Genomic DNA, 20,624 nt, shown 5'->3' with positions numbered 1-20,624 from the left:
TCCTGCACTGCTGCACTATTGCAATAAGTAAGAATGAGAAAAAATATATCTGTCTTATTCTAACTTATTGCACCAGTGCAGCAGTGCAGGAATAAAAAACAAACCTATTACGTCGTCGATCGTAAAATTGTGGTTCGTCGCGCCGCGTTAACGCGGTTCGGGAGTGCCGACCGATTGAATTGAAAACGAACCGTAGCCGGCTCGTCGTGTCGCGCGTTTGCTTCGGGAGTGCCGTTCGAGTAAATAGACTAAAAGGACTTTTCGCATAACTCCCATTAGAATGATTTCTTAGTTCGAGAGAGACATCGGGGGTGGCACTTTCGAGGTCTCGACAGTACGGGATACTCATCGAGGCGTTGCTTCTTGCGACGTTCTCGCGCCAAGTGCGCTTCGCGTACGAGGTGATTTAAGCCGGACCGATGGATGCCTAAACGCTGATAAAACCACTTGGCGCTGTCGGTTCCGAGCCAATTGAGATACACGTTCTAACATCGGCAAACGATTAACGGCACTAAACAGTGAGAATTCTTAATTACGATCTTAATACGATTGTAATTTTGTATTCTTCTGCGCGGTGCTTGACGTTTCGTGTTAGTTCCGTTGTGTTAGTTCCGCACTCGTCGACTCAAGCTACTGATTCCACGGAGCATTCTCCGAACTGGAAATCATATCGTGGGAGTTATGAACGTGGGATGACGCGCATTGAGATGTCGCGCAAAATACTTTCTGACAATTAATTAGTCCTCGCGCGATTGTAATTTTAATAATCGCGAGTGTTTTTCGCGAGTGTCTCGTGACAAGAAAGGACAGCCTGTTCTGAGAGGAGGGGGAGGTCCAGGAAGGGCATCGAGCCCCGGCAGAGCAACCTTGGGGTGAGTATGATTATTATTTGCATAGAATTATTAGTTTTCTTTCTATTCGGTTTTTCCTTAATAAATTATATAATAAAGAAGATAACGTCACGTAAAGCTTTACACAATTCTAATTTTATAACCTTCTTTTCTTTCGAAAAATATTGATTATACGATGATTACATAAATAATTGAAAAAATAAAAAGTTTAACCCGTAACAATTATCTCTCATCTAATATTAATAGTCGCGAGCTCTGTTTTAATTTGAATTTAATTTTGAATTACTTAATAAACACAAGTACAGAGTTGCAAACTTTTTTTTTTTCAATATTAAATGTTCTTTCTGTCGTGCTTTAATTTGGACTTTGCATTTGTTACAGAATCATCGTAGCGACGTTGCTGAATATCTCTGCCGCTGCGCATCGGTCGGTGAGTGATGAATAAACTTTTAAATTTGGAGTAATAGATCTGTGACAAAATTTTACTTCAAATATAATGTAGAAATGTTTGCTATAATGCAATAATAAATAATATTTAAATGTCATACTTATTTCATGGATCTATTGCCTCAAAATCAGCTGCCTGTGGAGGAGCTGCTCCGCTTCTGGAAAGAAGCGCGGCTCCATTAGGGCAGCTGACAACGGGGAGACACAATGGACTCGGTCTGAGGTGCCAAAGTGGTCCTCGCAGGAGGATCACCCCCGATGTTATTATTATTATTATTATTATTATTATTAGATGCCATCATTTTGTAAACGTATCTATAGTCACAGTAAATACTTCTTTTATCTCTATTTTAAATCTTGTTCTTTTTCTTTCTATTCCATCTCATTACCGACTATATTTTTGGAAAAAGAATAGCTCTTTTTACTTCTAGATACTAATTGCGGTCTAATAATTTTTTAGAACCCAAATTACAAAGATTTAAAACAGAAAAACATGTAGAGGTCTTTAAGACTTGATATATTGCAGTAATATTTAATAACAGCGTTAAACACTAAAATTCGTTTGTTTTACATTAAAATTACGTTAGTTTAATTATTCTACCACCTTACAACCCATAAAGTTGACGTAGAAAGGTGCTAAAAAATTTTTAATTACGTGAGTGAATTTTCACTCAGAGCAGTGTATTAACGTCAAAAATATATGAGTGACATTCTGGAATTAAATAACCGGTCTCAGGAAAGAAATGGGATAATTTTCTCACCCGACTCGGACGTCAGTTGTTTTTCCGGCAGCCGCAGAGTGCCAGCCTGCACCACCATCGCCTCGCTGCGGCCCTTGTCGTTGTAGGCGTAAATGCAGGCTTGATAAAGGGCGCCGGAGTCCAATTGAGTGACGCTGAAGCGCGGCACCGGCGACGTCAGATTGGCACGCAACTCCTGGCTGTTGCTCTCGCGCACCTCCAGCAGAAAGGACTGCGGCAGCCCGCCGTTGAAGCCCTCCGTGCACCGCACAGAGAACGAGTTGGTCGACGTGTTCGAAGTCGTGCAATTGTGAACCATGTCCGGTCGGCCTGTCACGGATAAGGGTTCGCCTGCGTTTTAAAATGCTCCGCGTGCACGAGAGACTATTCGCGCGTTCGTAACAGGTCGTAATGGCCACAAGAAGCCGCGATAATATCTCCAAGCGAGCCCTTTCGATAATCGATGTAGTACTTTCGCGCCCGGGAAATTATTACAGAATCCGACAAGACGGATAACAAAAAGAAAAACGACAAAATGATGAAGAACGATCGTTAGAGATTAAAACGATACAAAATCGAATTACGCACGACGATAAAGGATTTGGGATATCGATGATATTTTGACGCTGTGTATCAATTCTTTTTCGGAAATGACTATTGGATTGTGAATCTCTTTTAGTGTTTTAAATAACTGTTAAAACAATATTGCTCGAAGCTTTGACAGAGTCAGATTAAAATATTTGCTTGCTTTCATATTCGACCATGCGAATTGCAAAAATAAATGAATTAACGATGGTAGTACTAAAATATTTTTGGTTTGCACGTTAACAGCAGGAAAAACCACTTAAGATCACTAACGATTTTGCGTTTAGATTAAACGAAAAATGTAAAACGATTTTTTTTTTTCAGTTCACTCGTCAATTCTATATTTCGCAAAAAATTGGCCTGTCGCTTTTTATTAAAAATGGTTAATGTTCGATATAAAAGTTGCATTTTTCCGTTTAGAAAAAAATAGAATAACTCTTTTTTCTCTCCCCTATAAGCCGGATGGAACTCTAAAGCCCCATAGTTACGTTTCAAGTCGAAAAATTATACGAATGAAAGGAAAGCGGTACGAATGTAAAAAAAATTGCGTAATAACTTTCCCGTAGTTTTCGAAGTTTGTTTATTTCCACTTTTTACGCTATATTAAAGTGCGCTGAATTTTAAGCAAAACTAATTACATAAGTAGAACAGTAACTCTTCAGCGTCAGCGGTTCCAGCAGTTTACTCTAACTTTCAATGCTGCGTTCTTTTCTCAGCGCGCCGAAATGATGTATAGTCTCATACACAGGCTAAAACGGCGAAGGGAGAGGAAAGCGTTTTGCAACATATCGTTTCGCATGCGGTGGATTCGTATGGAATCAGGGCGTGATAGTTGCCCTGTAAATCCGGTGTATACGATCCGCGCTGGCGCATACGGGCCACTTGTAACCGAGTCGGCTGTAAAGGATATACGGCTGTCTGGCCCTTTTTTTCCGCGAAAGGCATTAGCCAGCGGTACACTTCGCGGCTCGTAAAGAGCCGGTTAAAAGGGCGCGAACGAAACGATAACGGCATATTGCGCTGTAAAGGTGGGACGGAGAAGAAAGAGAAAAAGAGAGAGACGGAAATAAAGAAGAGGAAATAAGCAGGAATATACCAAGTTGTTCTCACATTTATGGTTACTGAAAAATCATAGCGCACTGGACACCTGCTACCAACTCTCGCGATGTCCCCTTTTTACTAGCCCGCGCGCCGCAGATTCGCTTTTTTTTCCTCCCGCAGCGGCAGCGAGAGCTGTTTTCCTTTATGTCCGGAATGCGCGCATCCTTGTATTACGCGCGTACGCGCATTTTCTTTGTAGAGCAATCCGATAGTACGAGTACGCGAATCGCAATTAATTGGTAACTCGAGCATCGATACACGGCGGAAACACGGACATGAGAATAATGGAAATGCCGCGGATGGATCCCCGGATTGAGATTATACAGATTTTTTTAAGAATTTGAATAAAAAGCAAACATAAGCTTTGTTCGACGTAATGATTTGTTTAACAAATAAAAATAACTACAAACCCCTTTTATGTTAACGTGCTCCAGAGAGAGAGAGAGAGAGAGAGAGAGAGAGAGAGAGAGAGAGAGAGAGAGAGAGAGAGAGAGAGAGAGAGAGAGAGAGAGAGAGAGAGAGAGGGGGAGAGAGATGGAAATGTAACGACGTAATAATGATATTCCTCAAGTTACCTACATTTCAGAGATTGTTGACGTTCGGAGATAAATCGCGACTTCATTATCTAATATTGTTATTACAACAATACTAATTAGAACTTATTGTGATTACAAGTTCTGGAAGTTTCACATAATTGGATAATTTTATTATGGACGGCATACGCACACCGCGTCTTTCCAATTTTACACTAAGATTCGAATTAGTTATTCAATTACGCAAATGTGAAACTCTGAAGGCTAGGAATAAAATCCGAATTCTAAATTAACATAAAGTTGTAATTCCCGAAAGATTTAAATCCCTCGGATGGAAAATAGCTCCATTGTTAGTTTTATCAATTTACGAAAGTACAGATGAATTAAATGTAGACTTAAAAAAATTCACTTTAATGCAAAAATAAATTCTTAATGTATTACAGAAAAAATATTGAAAATTAACATCTATACTTTCTTTAAAAAAAAATTTTTTTGTTCCATTTCCCAGCTATTCGAGCTCTCGCCAAGGGCAATCATAAATTAAAGAAGGATTGAATTGAGTTGGTGCGAGAAATATTACCTATCGATTTTTTAAAAATTTGTTTGTAGTTTGCATAATTTTGTTACGCCGCATCGCGCAAACTCGTCGTGACGATCAATCTTCCAGATCGGAAATTCACGCCGCGTATCGGAAGTCACGTCGCTTCGCATTTTCGCGAAATATCGCGATACAGATACAAATACAGAGATCCCTTACCCGCAGGTATAATGTGATATACACAGGGCACTTGTTGTTGCCCGATGTGATTGCTGGCCCAGCAGAGTAACGTGCCGTAATCTAATTCCGTCATTGGTGTGTATGAGACGATGGAGGATGTGCCAGCCCGTGCGATATGGCCGGCCGCAACGTCGATACTCTCGGCGGAGTTATTGAAGGTCCACTTGAATTGCACTTCCGGCGGATTTGCATCTACTTGGCAGGATATATTCGCCTTCTCCTGTTTTGCCACGCCGTGGACCTTAGTCTGGTTCGGCTTGCACGTAGGAGCGACTGCAAGCACAAAAGTCAAACCTATAAATAATTCGGACGCGCAGACGCGATAAACATCTTCGCTTTGTGCGACTCGTGACTTTTTCATGCTAACATTAATCGCACTAAGAATGGTTTACCGATATTTCAAGTATTTTAAGTTTCTCGCAAAAATTGAATAAGAGAAATAATTTGATTAATCATAACAGGATAATTATCAAGATAACATCTGTTATTTTAGCTTCAATTATTGGAAAAATTTCATAGAAAATTTGTACTAATATTCCTTGTATTCTAGAAGTATTATTAAATTTTTTTTCAATTTTTAATATCTTGATTAAATATCAAACTATATTTTTAAAATATTCTTGTAAATTCTTTATGAAAAGTTTCTGTAGTCTGTAACAATGGGTATAAAGCTTAATTTGCATAGATATTTTAATCCCAGTACTAAATAATCAATAATAATAATAATTAGGCAGCTAAATCAGGACTTATAAACTCATCTAAAAATTTATTTCAATATTACTTTTTTAGAAAATAAATAATCAGTTTAATTTATGGCATTAAGAAATTTTATTATTAATTAAATTAGACATTCTCAAAATCCGCTCAATTTTTTAATCATTTTTTAAATAGCTGGCCATACAGATAGATAGTGCATTCAATAATGCGCTTATTGCAATTTTTAAATGTAGATTTCTATATCAAATGCACGAGTTCGCACAGTAATACGCTTTGCGTTTCATAGCTAGTTGATTCGGGGGCTCTCAAATAAATTCAAACATTAATTTAACAAAACTATTGCAACCCGAAATATTTCGATATCGCCGATAATCTGTGCGCAAATGGATAAACAGCTGTCCTCGATAATACTATATACGCAATTCACGAGGGACAAATAGGTGCATATATATAACCCAGGAATTAAAATTAAAATACAGTGATAGAATTTATCAAAGTTATCAAATCTTTGCTTATTATAATTCATTATTAATTAAAGCCGATTGAACGCATATACTTTCATTGCGGTCTTTATACTATCGCCACGTTATTAGTCGCATTTTTGGCGTGATAAATAACCTGAACTATTTGACCGAATCGAAAGAGCTTAGCACTATATTTAGATCAATAATTCAAATAGCAGATTAAAATCAATAAGCGTTAACAGTTATATGTTTCATTATACGTTAAGTATGATAAAACTATTAAGTATGATATAATTCAAACTATAACTACGAGAGAGCTGTACTTAAGACTTTAATAATCCAAATAACAGATTAAAATAAACATTAACATCTATAGGGAGTATAAAATGTATAAATTGTTAATTAATTAATATTTGTATTTTTTAGCTTATTTTCTAAAAGATTAAAAAAAATCTTATTTAAAAAAAAACATTAAAAACCATCCGTCAGAATATTTGTTATACTGTATATGCTTCATTATACATTAAAATATTTATGAATTATGTTTCATTTATATATGCATGATAGAGGATTTTGATTATTTCGAATCGGAGAAAATATTAAATAACAAATCACGTCTCTGAAAAAAATTCGTGATATAATTTATATGCTCCGACGCGCACGAATAAATTCTCTGTGTGAGACGTCTGTTCTGTTCAGTATTCTATTACTAGAGTGGTGAGGATGTAAGAATACGTACACATCACGTTCAGATAAAAGGGCGAGCTCTCGCCGTCGCCCTCGGTGTTGTATCCTACGCACGTGTAATTGCCGGCGCTTTTGCGATCAACTCCCTGCAGCACCAGACTCTGGTTACTGATTATGATGCCCTGCGTGATGTTGTGATGGAGTGTCTTGCCCTGAAAGAAACACGGTAATTGGCCCCTCTCGCCGGCTACCGTCGGCAGGAAGGCGAGGATCATTTTCCCGGGTGTGTGTAGAGAGATACGCACGCGAACGCGAGTAAATCACAGCAGCACAATCTCGCTCGTCAGAGACGAGAGTGGGCGCTCATCACGGCGGAGGGACAGGTTATTATAAAAGTTTGATGCTTCGAGCGCTGAAGTTTGTATTCGATATTAACGCAAGTCGATGGTCCGCGTAGCACGCGAGAGAGCGAGTACAGGCATAATCGAGCTTGTTAGCCAGCGAGAGACCAATCTGTTTACGACACCCGGGATTTTACAATTTTCCGTGCGCAAGAGATGCCAACGAATTCGGGACGAACATTGTTACGCATCTTCAGGATTGATTAATGATAATTTCATTAGCAGCGAGGCGAATGAGGGAATGTTTACAGAGATACACGCAAAGAGGAACACCCTTTCGGGTGAAGTATCTAAAAATGTAGCTAGGTACAGATTTAAAGATAATTTTCTTAGACAATTAAAATAATTACGTAGGGTAATTCCAGCATAATAAACAAGGCTGAAAAAAGTTTTGACATTTTGGTAATTAATTTCATTGTCCTACGCACTTATTTTGATGAGTTAATAAAATTATTTTCCGATCTTGCATTTGAAGAAAATTTTAGCACTTTAGCGCAAAACCATTTCTATATAAATCATCCCCGGAAATTCACATCATGTATGTATAATTCTACCGTGTAAATCCATGAATATGTCGTGTTTTTTTGCAGAAAATTTTTGAAAAATATTTTTTGACGTACCGAGAAAAATTTCGTTATATAATTATGATAAATTTTATTACGCGCGTACGGATGCTGTGGATGTGGTAATTAAACTGTTAACGTAAAGTTAAATTGATTCATCAAAGATAGAAGTTTTAAATAAATCTCACTGAATAAATTTTTGTAATTTCAAGTTTTGTACCCCTGATGCTTTCTGCAAAATTTATTACTTGAACATTTTTAGTCGACTTGTTTTTATGTCATACTCTGTGATTTTCTGGAAATATTCTCTACCTCACGTTTCGTTTTAAGATAATTAACTTTTGCAATAATTTGATATACAGATCACCGATACCGAGTATTACTTTAGGAGGATTTGGATTATATTTGTTAAACAAAATCTAAAAATAAAACTTTGGAAACATAAATGTAAACTAGAAAGTGTCTTCTGTCAGATATAGCAGATTTTATAATATCATTTAGAATTTTGCAATAATTAAGTTTTAATAGAAAAATCGAGAAAGATTAATTTTTAATAGATAAGTTTTAATAGAAAAATGAGATAAGGAAAAATAATCTGATAAAAAAAAAGCCTTAAAACAAATATATCAGGCAGTATATAAGGCTATATTTTCCTTTTCTTTTCCTTTCATATGAATCATCTGCAATACTTACAAATTAATGTACATAAAGATTCTTACAAAAACATTATAAATGTGTAAAGTGATCTAATATGTTATCAATAATGTACTCACTATTGTTTAAATAGAATTAAAAAAGAAATCGTATTAATTTTATTCTTGTTTTTGAAGAATTTGTTTTTAGTAAATTTTACATAAAAAGCTAGAAATGTATAAACTATGAGTATAAGTATAAAATGCAATGTTTCTGAGAAATAAGGGGTGTCTCTTTAAGAAACTTATGTTGCAATTTTTCTCTGCTACCGAGTATCAAGATACACCGAATTCTCAATAGTAAAAAAGGAATTTTGGATATTCGGAAGGCATTATGAAACAATATTTATATTAGTCTCATTCTGAATAGGATTGCGTTCTCTCGCTCACCTGATGCCGCCATTCCACCTTGTACACCGACGGCTCGGCCTGTATGAGACAGTCGAAGTAGACGTCCGTGCCCTCCCGTATGGTGTTCGGGTTCAGCGACGTGCCGAGCTGGATCTGCGTCTCCGGTGTGTCTGCGAATCACGACCTTCGATAAACCGTCAAAATCGACCGGATTCCCGGCGTCTGAATAAATAAGGAAAGAGTGTTGCGGGCGCGCAACCTGGGGGAACGGAGCTGGGATTCGGGGCCGTCGCCGTTTATGAGCTTACATTGTATCTGGAGTACCCAGCCGTCCTCTATCGGCGCGGTTCCCATGATTCGATTTTCAGCTTGACACGACAAGTGTCTGCCCGCGTCTGCTTTCGTCGCCATGAAAGATAAAACGCTGGTGGTCGTGTTCCCATCGACGGAGGTCTGTAACAACATTATGATAACGTTCAACTGGGACCGCCGCTAGTTCCCGCCGTCCATTCGTCGCTTCCCCACCGACATTCGTCACATTTATTCTCTTTTTCCTCATCGAAACGATCGTTTGCCTACCCACCCGCGCTCGTCACCGGTGGCGTCGACGACGTCCAACCCCCATATATTAAAAGCGTATCTATCACGCGACCTGGAGGGTCGGTATTAACTATAGTCGAAACTCCCGATCAATCTCTCGTTACCCTCCTCGAGGGATCGGCCTATTTTCTAACAATAAAGAGGTGGCCTTTATCTTTTTGGGGAGCTACGGACCGTCATTACGACAAGATTTCACTGAATTATTCAATGCATATGTGTGTGTTTGATTAATTTTCGCGATTTTACGTGAAGAAGTGCGCAAGTAAATAAAAGATCCTGCCCTTACTCATTTTTCTATGTTTACCTCACAGATACTTTACTATCTTCCTGATCTAATATATTAAAAACGCATCGATCAGTGGCCAAGAAATTTTATCTCATGTATGATGAAACTTCTAAAGTAACACAATGATGCGCGTATAGATAATGTAACTTTTTTGTATCGCACCTCTCACCACTTTTATTATTAAAGAATCGTTTTCTCAAATTACGCATGTTTATAGCTCTTCTTCATAAATAAATTCTAATTTTCTTTTAATGAGGTTCCAATTTTTCATGGACTAATTATTTAATACGTTTACGGCAAAAATATCGCTCATTAAATAAAAGTTTTTATTTCTTAAAAGATAAAAAAAAAACCATTTTAGAAAAGAATTAAAGCAAAGAACACTTATGACATTTGCTACTAATTAACACTGATTTAAAAGCGACGATAGTTGATTCGTTCTACATAACTCGTTCAAGTAGTAGAGACCTCTGAATAATCAGACGCGCGTCTCTGTGGGAAGCCGCGCGCCCCGAGGAAGACTTCCGATTCGATTTACACCGTCCGGGCCGTGCACTCAATGTAATTTGCAAGCTCGACCACGGCTCGTACAGCTCCTTAAAGTGACCATAAAATAAGGTTTCCTCTCGCGCGCACATGTACGGCCGTGCGCACGTGGGTCTCATTGCGAGGGCGCGAGAATTATCGTTATCGTGGCCACCGAGCTCGAGCGGTAAAAGCGTCGTTAGGCGTCGAATAATTTAAATCAGAGTCGTCGCGGGGCGATTTCGTGAATTCGCGCTTGTAATTAAGAGCGAATCGATGCCTTAATGAACGCCCGATACGTCGAGCAGCCGGTTATCCGCTCCCTCGACCACTGTCGTGCGTCGATACGATCGCCAAAATTTATCTCTGTCTATCCGTACGATCGGAGGGGTTGCGAACGCACGAGAGGGCGGATGAAAAGCCTGGCAGAGCTGCCTTTCTCGTAAATGAGTTATTTACCAGTTAGCGTTCCGTAAATAGTGGCCCGTCGTTTGATAGCAGTGCCAGGGTAAATAACGCGTATTAATGACGGAGAGAATTTTTTTTACTATCGATTTTGATCGTACAACCGGGACGAAGCGCGAGGGTCAACGCGCGTTCCAATTTTATAACAATCGATCAGCGTACGACCTCGGAACTTTCGCATGAGAGAGTTGTTTCTCCCTTTGTTGTCCGAGCGCGAATACTTTTTCAGCAGTTTCAAGACTATCAAAAGGAAAAGAAACGCGAAATTCACATTTTTCCTCCTCTTGTTTTACCTTTCTCGATATTAAAGCGAGCAAAACTTTGTTGAGCGGCTATTATCCCGGAATGGATAAAATTGCGTAAAAGCGAAATTTATATTGCACCTGGCCGATTTAATATTTCGATAAAATAAAATCCAGATAATTTATTCAGACTGTGGGCACCGTGGCTCAGGACTTTTATGAACTTTGTCACATATCATGCGGAAAATTCACGTTTTCCCTCCTCTCGTGTTTATATTTCAACCAACATATCGTTACCGTACCGAAATGAAGCGTAATTCATGATTTTGTGCTATTTAAAAGTTCCCTAGTTTTTGCGAAAAATCAAGTTCATGGATTATGAAGGGCCCGTAATAACTCTGCTTTACGTTTCGTGAATTAAACATTCGTACTCGGGCAAATGTTCGCTCTCGTCCAATGAACCGAGTTTAAGGATTACGCTCCTCGCATAAAACGGGAATTATGGCGCGGGGCAGTCAGGAAAAACGCATCGCTCACATTACTCATCACCCTGAACGAAATATAGCGCAAAATATTTCATAAAATCTCAAAATATTCCGGGCGGTTTTTCAACTTTCCCCGTTACGTCAGTCGGGGGAAAAAACACACAACCCGAGCTTTCAATCTCATGCAGGAACGCGCGATGCAACGGAATATCACCCTCCCTTCTCTCTGTTTTCCTCTTCCGCGGCGATTCTGTCGCGCGATTAAAAAATAATCGCAGGGCAGAGATGCGAGCGCGAATAATAAATTTCGCGTCTTGCCAGGGAAATAAATCAACGGCTGGGGGAGACTCGCGCTCTAATTTCGTTCCGATGGGCGGCGGCGCGACGGCGGTGAGCTTTGCGCCGTTTCACGCGGCGGTGGCCCGCGCGAAGATAATTACAAAATGAGATGCACCATCCATTAAAAATATATTTCCGACTGCGCATTCCGGGAAGGTCGAATCGATTAACATAATTGCTGTAATTTCGTGATACGATACGAGAGGGGGAGAAGTACGCACGTGGCGCGCAAGAAACCCCTCGTTTACGGGGGTATGTTGTACATCCTCCTCCGTAACTATTTTTGCACATGGAATTACATAATCACGGAGAGTTGGGGACGCCTGTCGGTGCTCGCACTCGGTCGACACTCCACCGTGAATTATACGACGATTATCCCGGTGTATTTTCCTCCCCTTCGACCCGTCACTTCGATGTTTAACTTTCTTTACGCAAGCAACGAAACAGTCCCCAGCATCGCGTCGCCGTTTAGCGCGCGGGGATATATCGACTTCGAAACAATATTTTCCCTGTCCCGCGCGCACGTGGTCCTTTCGTCCCTCGTCGTCTCACGTCGTCGCCGTCCTTAATCCGCCGCTACCCGCGGCAAATATTTACGTCTTAAGTGCGGATCAAAAACGTGGCGGATACGACGTTCGCGTTGTTTGCGCGTCGTTCGTGTGCGCTACTCACTCTTTCTCTCCTCCTCCCCTCCCCTCCCGTCCACCGCTGCGTGTTTTATCATGGAGTTGAGCGAAATCGAAATAGAATAAACAAACGGCCAATGCTCGATTTCGTCCGACAACGGGTCAATTTATTCGAAAGTACGTTCTTTCATTTCGCTCGCTAATCCATTGACGTTCGTTTGCTTTGTATACGAAATACCTTCATCCGTTTCTCGCGACAGAAACGCCGCGCCCCGGTTAGAGCGTTCGATTTACGTTAAATCGAAATTTATTTCGCCGCGCGCTCGGAATGAAATTGAATGAATTAATGAATTGTATCGGAACGGAAGGAGAAAGAGAAAAGAGAGAAGAACGGGCGTGGAGGCGGAAAGGGAAGAGAGAGAGAGAGCACGTGAATGCGCGAGAAAATTTCGTTCTCGTAGATCAAGTATCATCGTAATCGTCCCTGCGAGATATTCTTTATTCCAGTTGCCGCTACCGTAATTAGATTTATCGATATTCACGACGTACCTCTTCATTATTGCCGTTGATTAATCCTGTAACGACGAAATGTTACGCTTTTTTTTTTTTTATCGAAACACAGTACACAACCCGACAGTGTAACGTCGTTATAAAGCAGTTCCTAGCGTTTTTCATTTTATTTTTCAATTCTACGATAAATCGATGCAAGATTTATATGAAGGAAATTTCATATTTTCGAGAACACAAAACGTTCGAACTGTTCAATAAACAATTGATGTATAACATCGCCAGCATTCTATCCCAATACTTTTTTCTTTCTAGAAAAAGAAAAAGAAAGAACTGAATTGTTAATTAACAGCGAACAAGAGAATGTCAAACGACGTGTCTAACATCAATAAAATGTCACTGAAACGTTGCTTTGTTTACTGGAATCTGTGTTGGTTAATCGCGACTAAAACGTAATATTTAATTCTGTTGGAAAATTCTCCAAGTCTTTAATAAAAGAAAGGTTAGGTCGATGAACAAAAATAAATGAAATAAAGAGCAGGAAATTAATGTATGAGAAAAATCAGCTGCGAATAACGTTGCTTGCGACAGAGCGGATAATACATTGAGAATATCCTTAACGTTTTGTAACGTTTAATCTCATTGAATTATTACCGCGTTGTGCGCTCTTTTATTCTAACGTGATGTTTAATAAGAATTTCTGTTATATACCTTTCTGTTATAGCCAAAGGATAGTTTTATTTCCCGCCAATTAGAATTAATCCCTGTACGGCACACTTCACTGTAAACGGCAGTCAATCACGTAATCGGCCTATGTCTTTTTTGGCACCACTTAATCCACGGAAATTGAACGTGGAAATTGCCCGCCACGAAATTAGGAGACACATGTCAATCAGACGAGTGCGCAACGGGAGATCAATCGTCTTTCATTAATGTAGATATCAATTTAATATTAAATATCGTCAATGAAAAAGATATGACAATACACATTTTTCTATTTTCCAATGCAAGTATCCTATTAAATAAAGTTGTTTCCTCAAGTTAAATATAAATTAAATAAAAATAGAGGAAAAACATCTCTCTAAAACTCCCGTGATATCTTCCATAGTTTGGCAAAAATATAATAAATATGTGAGAAAAATTCAGAAAGTTTAGACGCGCGTAGGACAAAACTTTCCAGCAGTGACAGATGCGTTTTTAATGTATTAGAGAGCACAGACGACAAAGTAGCTTAACTTACCGTTTAAGCTGCAGACAGTTTAACTTATATAACATTCGTTTATATTAAAAATAATAAAATAATCAGAAAAGCAATTACTATGTGAAATAAAATAGTGTTATAGTATATTTTTTGAAAGAAATACACTAGGAAAAAAATTGGTGCTTTCACAGCGAAAGCTTGTTTAGTAAGGTATTTTTTAACAACTAAATACGTTGTTTCATATAACGAAAAAAATTTAGTAATTTGCTTCTATAAAATACAAGAAATAAAATATTTGTTTATACTAACTAAATAATATTGTTCGGTACATTCTTTAATCAACATTATTTGCTGTTATAACGAAACATTTTTCCTGGTCTACATTTTTCATTTCTCTGTTTAAAAGAGTTAACTAGAGTGAATATGCATTAACGTGATATCCTTAATAAAAGGATCAAGGGATTTTCTCTAATCTAAGAAATTGCAAATTCGACTTTATGTGCCGAGAACAGCTAGGTAGAATGTACGTTGGCACAGAGACGAAAATTGTTCCATCAAGAAACACACTTACGGTCTCCTTGGAATCTACCAAGCGCTGACCATTCCTCCACCAGGTGACGCCGGCCGGTGGTCTGGAACCGGAGGTTGTGCAGACCAAGTCATACTTCTTGCCCGCCGACAGCGGTCGGTTTCCGTCAATTATTTTCACCTCCAACGGGCTGACTGAAAATTATTCGATTTATTGGTTAAATAACGTCTGACATTCGATTCTTTGGCAAAATATTTCGCAAAAAGTGTTAAAACGGTCCACGCAAAATCTACATTGGTAGGAAGAATTTTTCGGTATCAATATTTTGTTTCAATTCATCCATTTGTATTAGCATAGTTTTCACTTAACTAAATGGACATGAAATGCCAATAATATCGATATTTGACGTACTGTGATAACATTGGCATTTTTTTTTTTGATGACCCAATATTGTTTTTACTTGTTACATCGAACATTTCATGTCAAACGGAATTTTGTTATATAAAAATACTTCCTGCTATTGTTAAAATAACTCCTGATGTTTTTACATCAAACAGACAAAAAATCAATTCGTCTAGACAGAAAATATTTGAGCATGAATAAGATACGCGCCGAATTGGAAAGTTTTTTTCAGGTGCTGCCGCTACATCCGTCTGCAATCGTACAACGGGTATGACGAATTTTAAGCGTGGGATCATAAACTCTCCCTCTCCTCATTAATCCTACACCGCGCTTTCTCTTTTCCGCTCCCTTACTACTTTATCACGCGCCATGTATCTTGCCGCGCGATAGCTCAGGTACCATAACAAAGTGAATAACTTAATTTAGAGCGGGGACAATTAATCTTGCGTCCCATCTTGCGCGCTCTTTTTCAGGATGATTCAAGTGTTTCGCAGAACGACTTAGCAATGAGCATTTGCGGACCTTTTCCACACGCAAACTCTCCTTTCACGTACCAAAATATGTAAAGCTCGATATAAGACAATCGATAATCTCAACAATATACGGTGTAAATTTCTTCTTGCCTGAACCGAGAGTTTTTTTTCTTCTCAAGGTGCACGCTCTACCATTACATTTCTTTATCATCGTGGACTTTTTCGAGTTAAATAAATTTCTCCCGAGTCCCCCGTTTCGCATTTCAACAAAGTATCTCCAATTTACCGCTTCCGCTTCTCGGCTGGATGTATCGGTTTAAAAATTTCGCGGTAATCCCGGCGTCTAGCAAGACAAATTAAAAAAGGTCCGCAATTAATTAACCCCACTCGTTGTTCTAACGTCGCCGCGATAACGGCGCGAGTAAAATTAACCGCCCGGCTGCCCTCGACCGCCGCTCGTTTCTTCGTTATAGCGGGTCGCTGGCCGCAAGACGCGTACCTTCCTGCACGCCAAATTGACGTTGATAAATCCTCTTTGTTATAAAGCGATACATCATCGGCGCGCACTTCGCTCGCGCACGAGGAATTGAAGTTATTCAGAAAATTGTCGCCGGCCGTATATAGAACGCTTAAGTATATATATTATCGAATTATCGACTTCTAGTTTCTATACTCAATAGTTTGAAAATCGCTTTTCTCTTCACTTTAAGTCGGAATAATAGGATTAAAGCCATTAGAGATATTATAGAATTAATAGTAATTATCTCGACTGCTTCTTTTTTACTTCATATGCTTTACAGTCGCGTTATAATTTCAGTATAATATATATTAATGAAATGAAAGTGTTATATATCAATGTATCTGGAAAATTAACTCGGATAATTTCAAGACAAATTACGACTATTTCGAAATAGATGAAATGTTGAATAGATATTAATGTCTTTGATATCGGGGACGAGCGCGAGTGTATTAAATTTTAACTCAAACATCCATAGCACCTGACGTACGTGTCGTGTGCTATTATTCGCGCGTCCTCTGAATTTTCCAGTAGCCGCGCGAGGTAAAGATTTTCATCCGAGTGCGTTGAACCCCCTGGAGAAGGGGAGGAAGGGGGGAGGGGCGAGGGAAAGAGGGAAAATTGCGGATCCATTGCGTTGCCCGCGACTATACCCGTACGTTGCACGCGATGTGACTGAGAATTTATAGAGGCGCGAGTAAGGCGATTGTCGATAACGGCGCGAAATGACCGCGAACGATGGTTCTGCGGATACTGCGAGGCCGCGCGCGCAAATCGGTAATGGTGAATGTTGCTGCGTATACAGCCCTCCATCGCGGAGGCCCTGGCTATTGTATTTAAGACCATATATTATGGAAGTTTCTTGATTCACGGGCGCGATGCGGAGCGGCGATAAGCGTCACAGGCTCTGTATGGACCGAAAATATCCGTACGGAAACGATCTATCTTCGTCGTTCTTTTAAAGTAATTTGCGCACGTCTATTTGCGGATCGCGGTAATTATTCGCCACGAGAACGGCGTATTCCGTCGACGTGACGTCGAACACAGAAAGAGAGAGAGCGAGCGAGAAAGCTTGGCGATGCTAGGCGAAAACCTGTCGGTCTTGAATAGCATCAATCGGAGTAACGGACGGGTATCCGCCTCCTAAATGACATTTATTAATTAAAAAGGGTGGTGTTGCATTTTTGCCCCACTCTCGCAAACCACCTCCTCCCCTTGCCGCCGCGTCCTCCCGGTAGATTCCGGCCATCCGCCGATGAACGTATAATGAAATTAATTAAAGCCGATTTCTATCTTACTGCCCCGCAGGTGAAATCCTCGCCCGATATTATTCCGCCCTACAGTTTTACTTCCACTCAATAATTCAAGATCGATTACAGAATTATGCCGCGTGCATACGCTCCATATACCCCAATCGCTCGTAATTTCACCTTTATCATGAATTTATTGACGGATAAAGCGCGCGCGTTCTAAAATAAAACGCAAGAGTTTTACTGTTTTGCTATTTTGGGAAAAGATATCTTATATCGCGGTTTACGAGATCACTACACTTTTTCACTGTACAAGATATCAATATTTACATTTACATGGATGAACAAAGTAAAAAGATAAAGATCGATACGGAAAGAAAGAATTGTTAAGAAAACGAAACAATATTTCGGATGCTTCGGAATGGACCAAATTGAATCTGGAAAATATTAGAAGAGGAATATATATCCTTTTTTCGCGAAATAGAGTTACATGGGTTATCGTATTCTTATCATATAGACTTAACATTGCAGATAGAACCACTACAATATTCGATAGCTCGCCTGGAGTTAGCAAAAGAGCACAAATATTCTTGTTCAAACAGAAAGCTCACGCAACAATATCTTTTTCCGCCCTGAAGAGTCTGGCTTATCGAATAAGTGAGGTTTTCAAACTTCTCGATTCAATTGAATGGTGATTTTTATCATAAGTGAAGCGAAGGTAGAACAAGCTTGTATTCACCATGTAAAATATCGTGTTTGGCTTTCATTTTTCCTGCTTCTTAAAACTACGAGGACTGAAATAAGAAGATATATTCGAAAATAAGAATTATAAAAAATAAAAACAGAAAATTGTCTTTTAATAGATAATATAATAGTTTCTTATAATATCGTTTGTGGAATTTTGCAGTTATTAAGTTTTTCGTAACATTTTAGATTATTAGATTATTTTAATCTGATATTCTTAATAACATACTATAAAATTATGCAAAAGATAATTTTTCTTGCTTTTAGAGAAATTATTTTTGGTAGATTTCCTAAAAAGCTGTAGATATATGAATTATAATTTTTCACTACTTTCATTTTTCATCAGCATTAATAAAGTGCAATGTTCAGTTTCCGAGAAATAAGAGAAACGTCATTTTGGAAGAATTATGTCAGTACTAGCGACTGTCCTCCAAACATACATTCCGGGCTCGTGTAAAATTAGCGTGCTGCGGATCGCCAGAGTTCGGCCGCGTGAATAATCCAGTTGGCAATATATGAGGATGCCGTCCCCGCAATTTGGTCAGCCTGTCACCTTGGGAACGCCTTCATTCGGTGAGAAAGAAACTCGCTTAATCGCACCGCGACCGTTGCCGCCGCCATCGCGCCTAGACAGCCCCGATTGCCAGAGTAATATTTCAGGCATTCTAACCCGTCGCCACCGGCAATAAGACCGCCTTGCCCCCCGACATTGCCGTTGCCGTTGCCACCGCCGCCACCACCGCCACCGCCGCCACCGCTGCCGGTTTCCCCAATTTCCACCCCCTGAGTTACGGCTCGGGACTAATTTACATGACTTGCACCGAACTAATTCGAGCGGCGGTCGATAGCGCGCCGACTAAAGGGGTTAAAACGACGTTTACTTTATTACGTAATCACGGGGAAACCTAATATTGACAAAGGCGCGACGGGGGCGGCGCGCAGGCGGAGGGTGAGCGACGGCGGCGGCGGTGATGGTGCGAGGTACGAGACGCCTTACCGATCTCTCTCTCTCGTTCGGCTCCGCTTCAAAGAGCGGGAAGGCTGGCCGTCCGTCTGGCCTGTCCTCGTTGTGATGCCGCGAGTCTTTGCGCCGCAGTTTGTTACTTACGATTTGCAATTCCGCCGGTGTTTGAGTTTACGGATTGAGATTTATGGACTCGCGCAATCGAGGAGGCGCAAGAGGGAGAGAGCGGACTAGAGCGCGTGGCTACGTGCACCTACGCGAGAACCGTCTCTCGTTTGCATCTTAATCGAGCAACCGTTTCATTAGCGATAAGTCTTCGGCATGCCCGATTAATTAATGCAACTGTAATGCCGCCGCGACGTTTAACCCTTTGAAGCGTTGTTACGTCATCGACTTTTCGCCGGCTACGCGCGCGGCACTTCCCGGTTATCCGAGTGAATTGCCGTTCGCTTATAGATCGTCACGTGTTTACCGAACGCCGCCAGCGGAACAAGTCTACCATCAGATTAATCATTGTCAACAATCTATTTGTGAGCGATAGCGAAAAAAAATTATGAGGAGATGACAGATCTATTTTTCTCAAAGAAAATGATTGATTTAGCAGCGCAGTAGATTCTTGAAAGTGAACCACACTCGTACCTTGTTTTTAATATATAGATTAATTTCAACGGTTGTTATCGGGCCGAATATAAAAGCGAATGTATACTCTAACGATCCTCCAACAGAATCCAGGAAAAGAAGTTGAAGTAAGTTAATAGACAGCTGCAGATTTTCTATGTATAATTAATGATTAACAATTAATTACAGTGTTCGACAAAATTAAACTTCTTTAGAAGAAGTAAGTTAACAGACAGCTGTAGATTTTCAACGCATAATTAATGATTAACAGTCAATTACACTGTCCGACAAAAATTAAACTTTTTTTTTAGACCATAAAACGGACTAAGTAATCTTTATAGATTTTTTGTCGCTGAAAATGTAAGTGAAATTGTTCTGTTACGTTACATTTGTAAGAAAATTAAATTTAAAAGTGCGAAATTCTTTTTTAATATCTTTAAGCTTAAAAAGCTAAAAAATATGACATGATAGATCAATTTCAATTGCAAATTCGTTTTCAGTGACAAAAATCCATAAGAATTATGTCTATTATGTTGATTGCTTCATGAAAGCAGTTACAGTTATAGGTAAATTGATATGACGATAATCCGCATTTGAATAATTACACTGACCAATACCATTTTGCAACAGTGAATGCATAATCATTTCCAATATATTTTGCTGAACATGAATCCGTCATCAAAATTTGGCTATCATGTTATATAATTTTGAGAAAAATGTTAATTTTTTTAGGTTTATTATTATTAGCTTTTTTCATGACATTACGCGTCTGTTTTTCTAAAATTATAAAGCAATTTCACTTACAAATTTATTTTCAGACAATAAATTTATAAGAACTACTTGGTTCATGATCAAACTTCCGTCGAATACATTAGAATTATTATGATAAATAATGTGCCATAATTAATAGTTAATTTAAACAATTACGTAAGCATGTGTAT

At 39.3% G+C, this 20,624-nt stretch overlaps 1 protein-coding gene across 2 annotated transcripts in view; it reads right to left on the bottom strand.

The window, feature by feature from the left end:
* The window catches only part of LOC105838959 (neural cell adhesion molecule 2), a 232,877-nt gene that overhangs the window by 5,936 nt on the left and 206,317 nt on the right, over nucleotides 1-20,624 (bottom strand). For both annotated transcript variants that reach the window (XM_028193824.2, XM_028193822.2), the window contains exons 6-11: nucleotides 14,758-14,909; nucleotides 9,219-9,363; nucleotides 8,950-9,080; nucleotides 6,956-7,115; nucleotides 5,015-5,308; nucleotides 2,060-2,368 (exon numbers count right to left, since the gene is read on the bottom strand). In XM_028193824.2, coding sequence (XP_028049625.1) covers nucleotides 2,060-2,368; nucleotides 5,015-5,308; nucleotides 6,956-7,115; nucleotides 8,950-9,080; nucleotides 9,219-9,363; nucleotides 14,758-14,909 — 1,191 coding nt within the window. The remainder of the gene's footprint in view (nucleotides 1-2,059; nucleotides 2,369-5,014; nucleotides 5,309-6,955; nucleotides 7,116-8,949; nucleotides 9,081-9,218; nucleotides 9,364-14,757; nucleotides 14,910-20,624) is intronic.

The sequence above is a fragment of the Monomorium pharaonis genome, chromosome 10, assembly GCF_013373865.1.
Source record: "Monomorium pharaonis isolate MP-MQ-018 chromosome 10, ASM1337386v2, whole genome shotgun sequence".
Classification (NCBI taxonomy): domain Eukaryota; kingdom Metazoa; phylum Arthropoda; class Insecta; order Hymenoptera; family Formicidae; genus Monomorium; species Monomorium pharaonis.
This window is presented reverse-complemented; position numbering and strand designations above follow the sequence as displayed.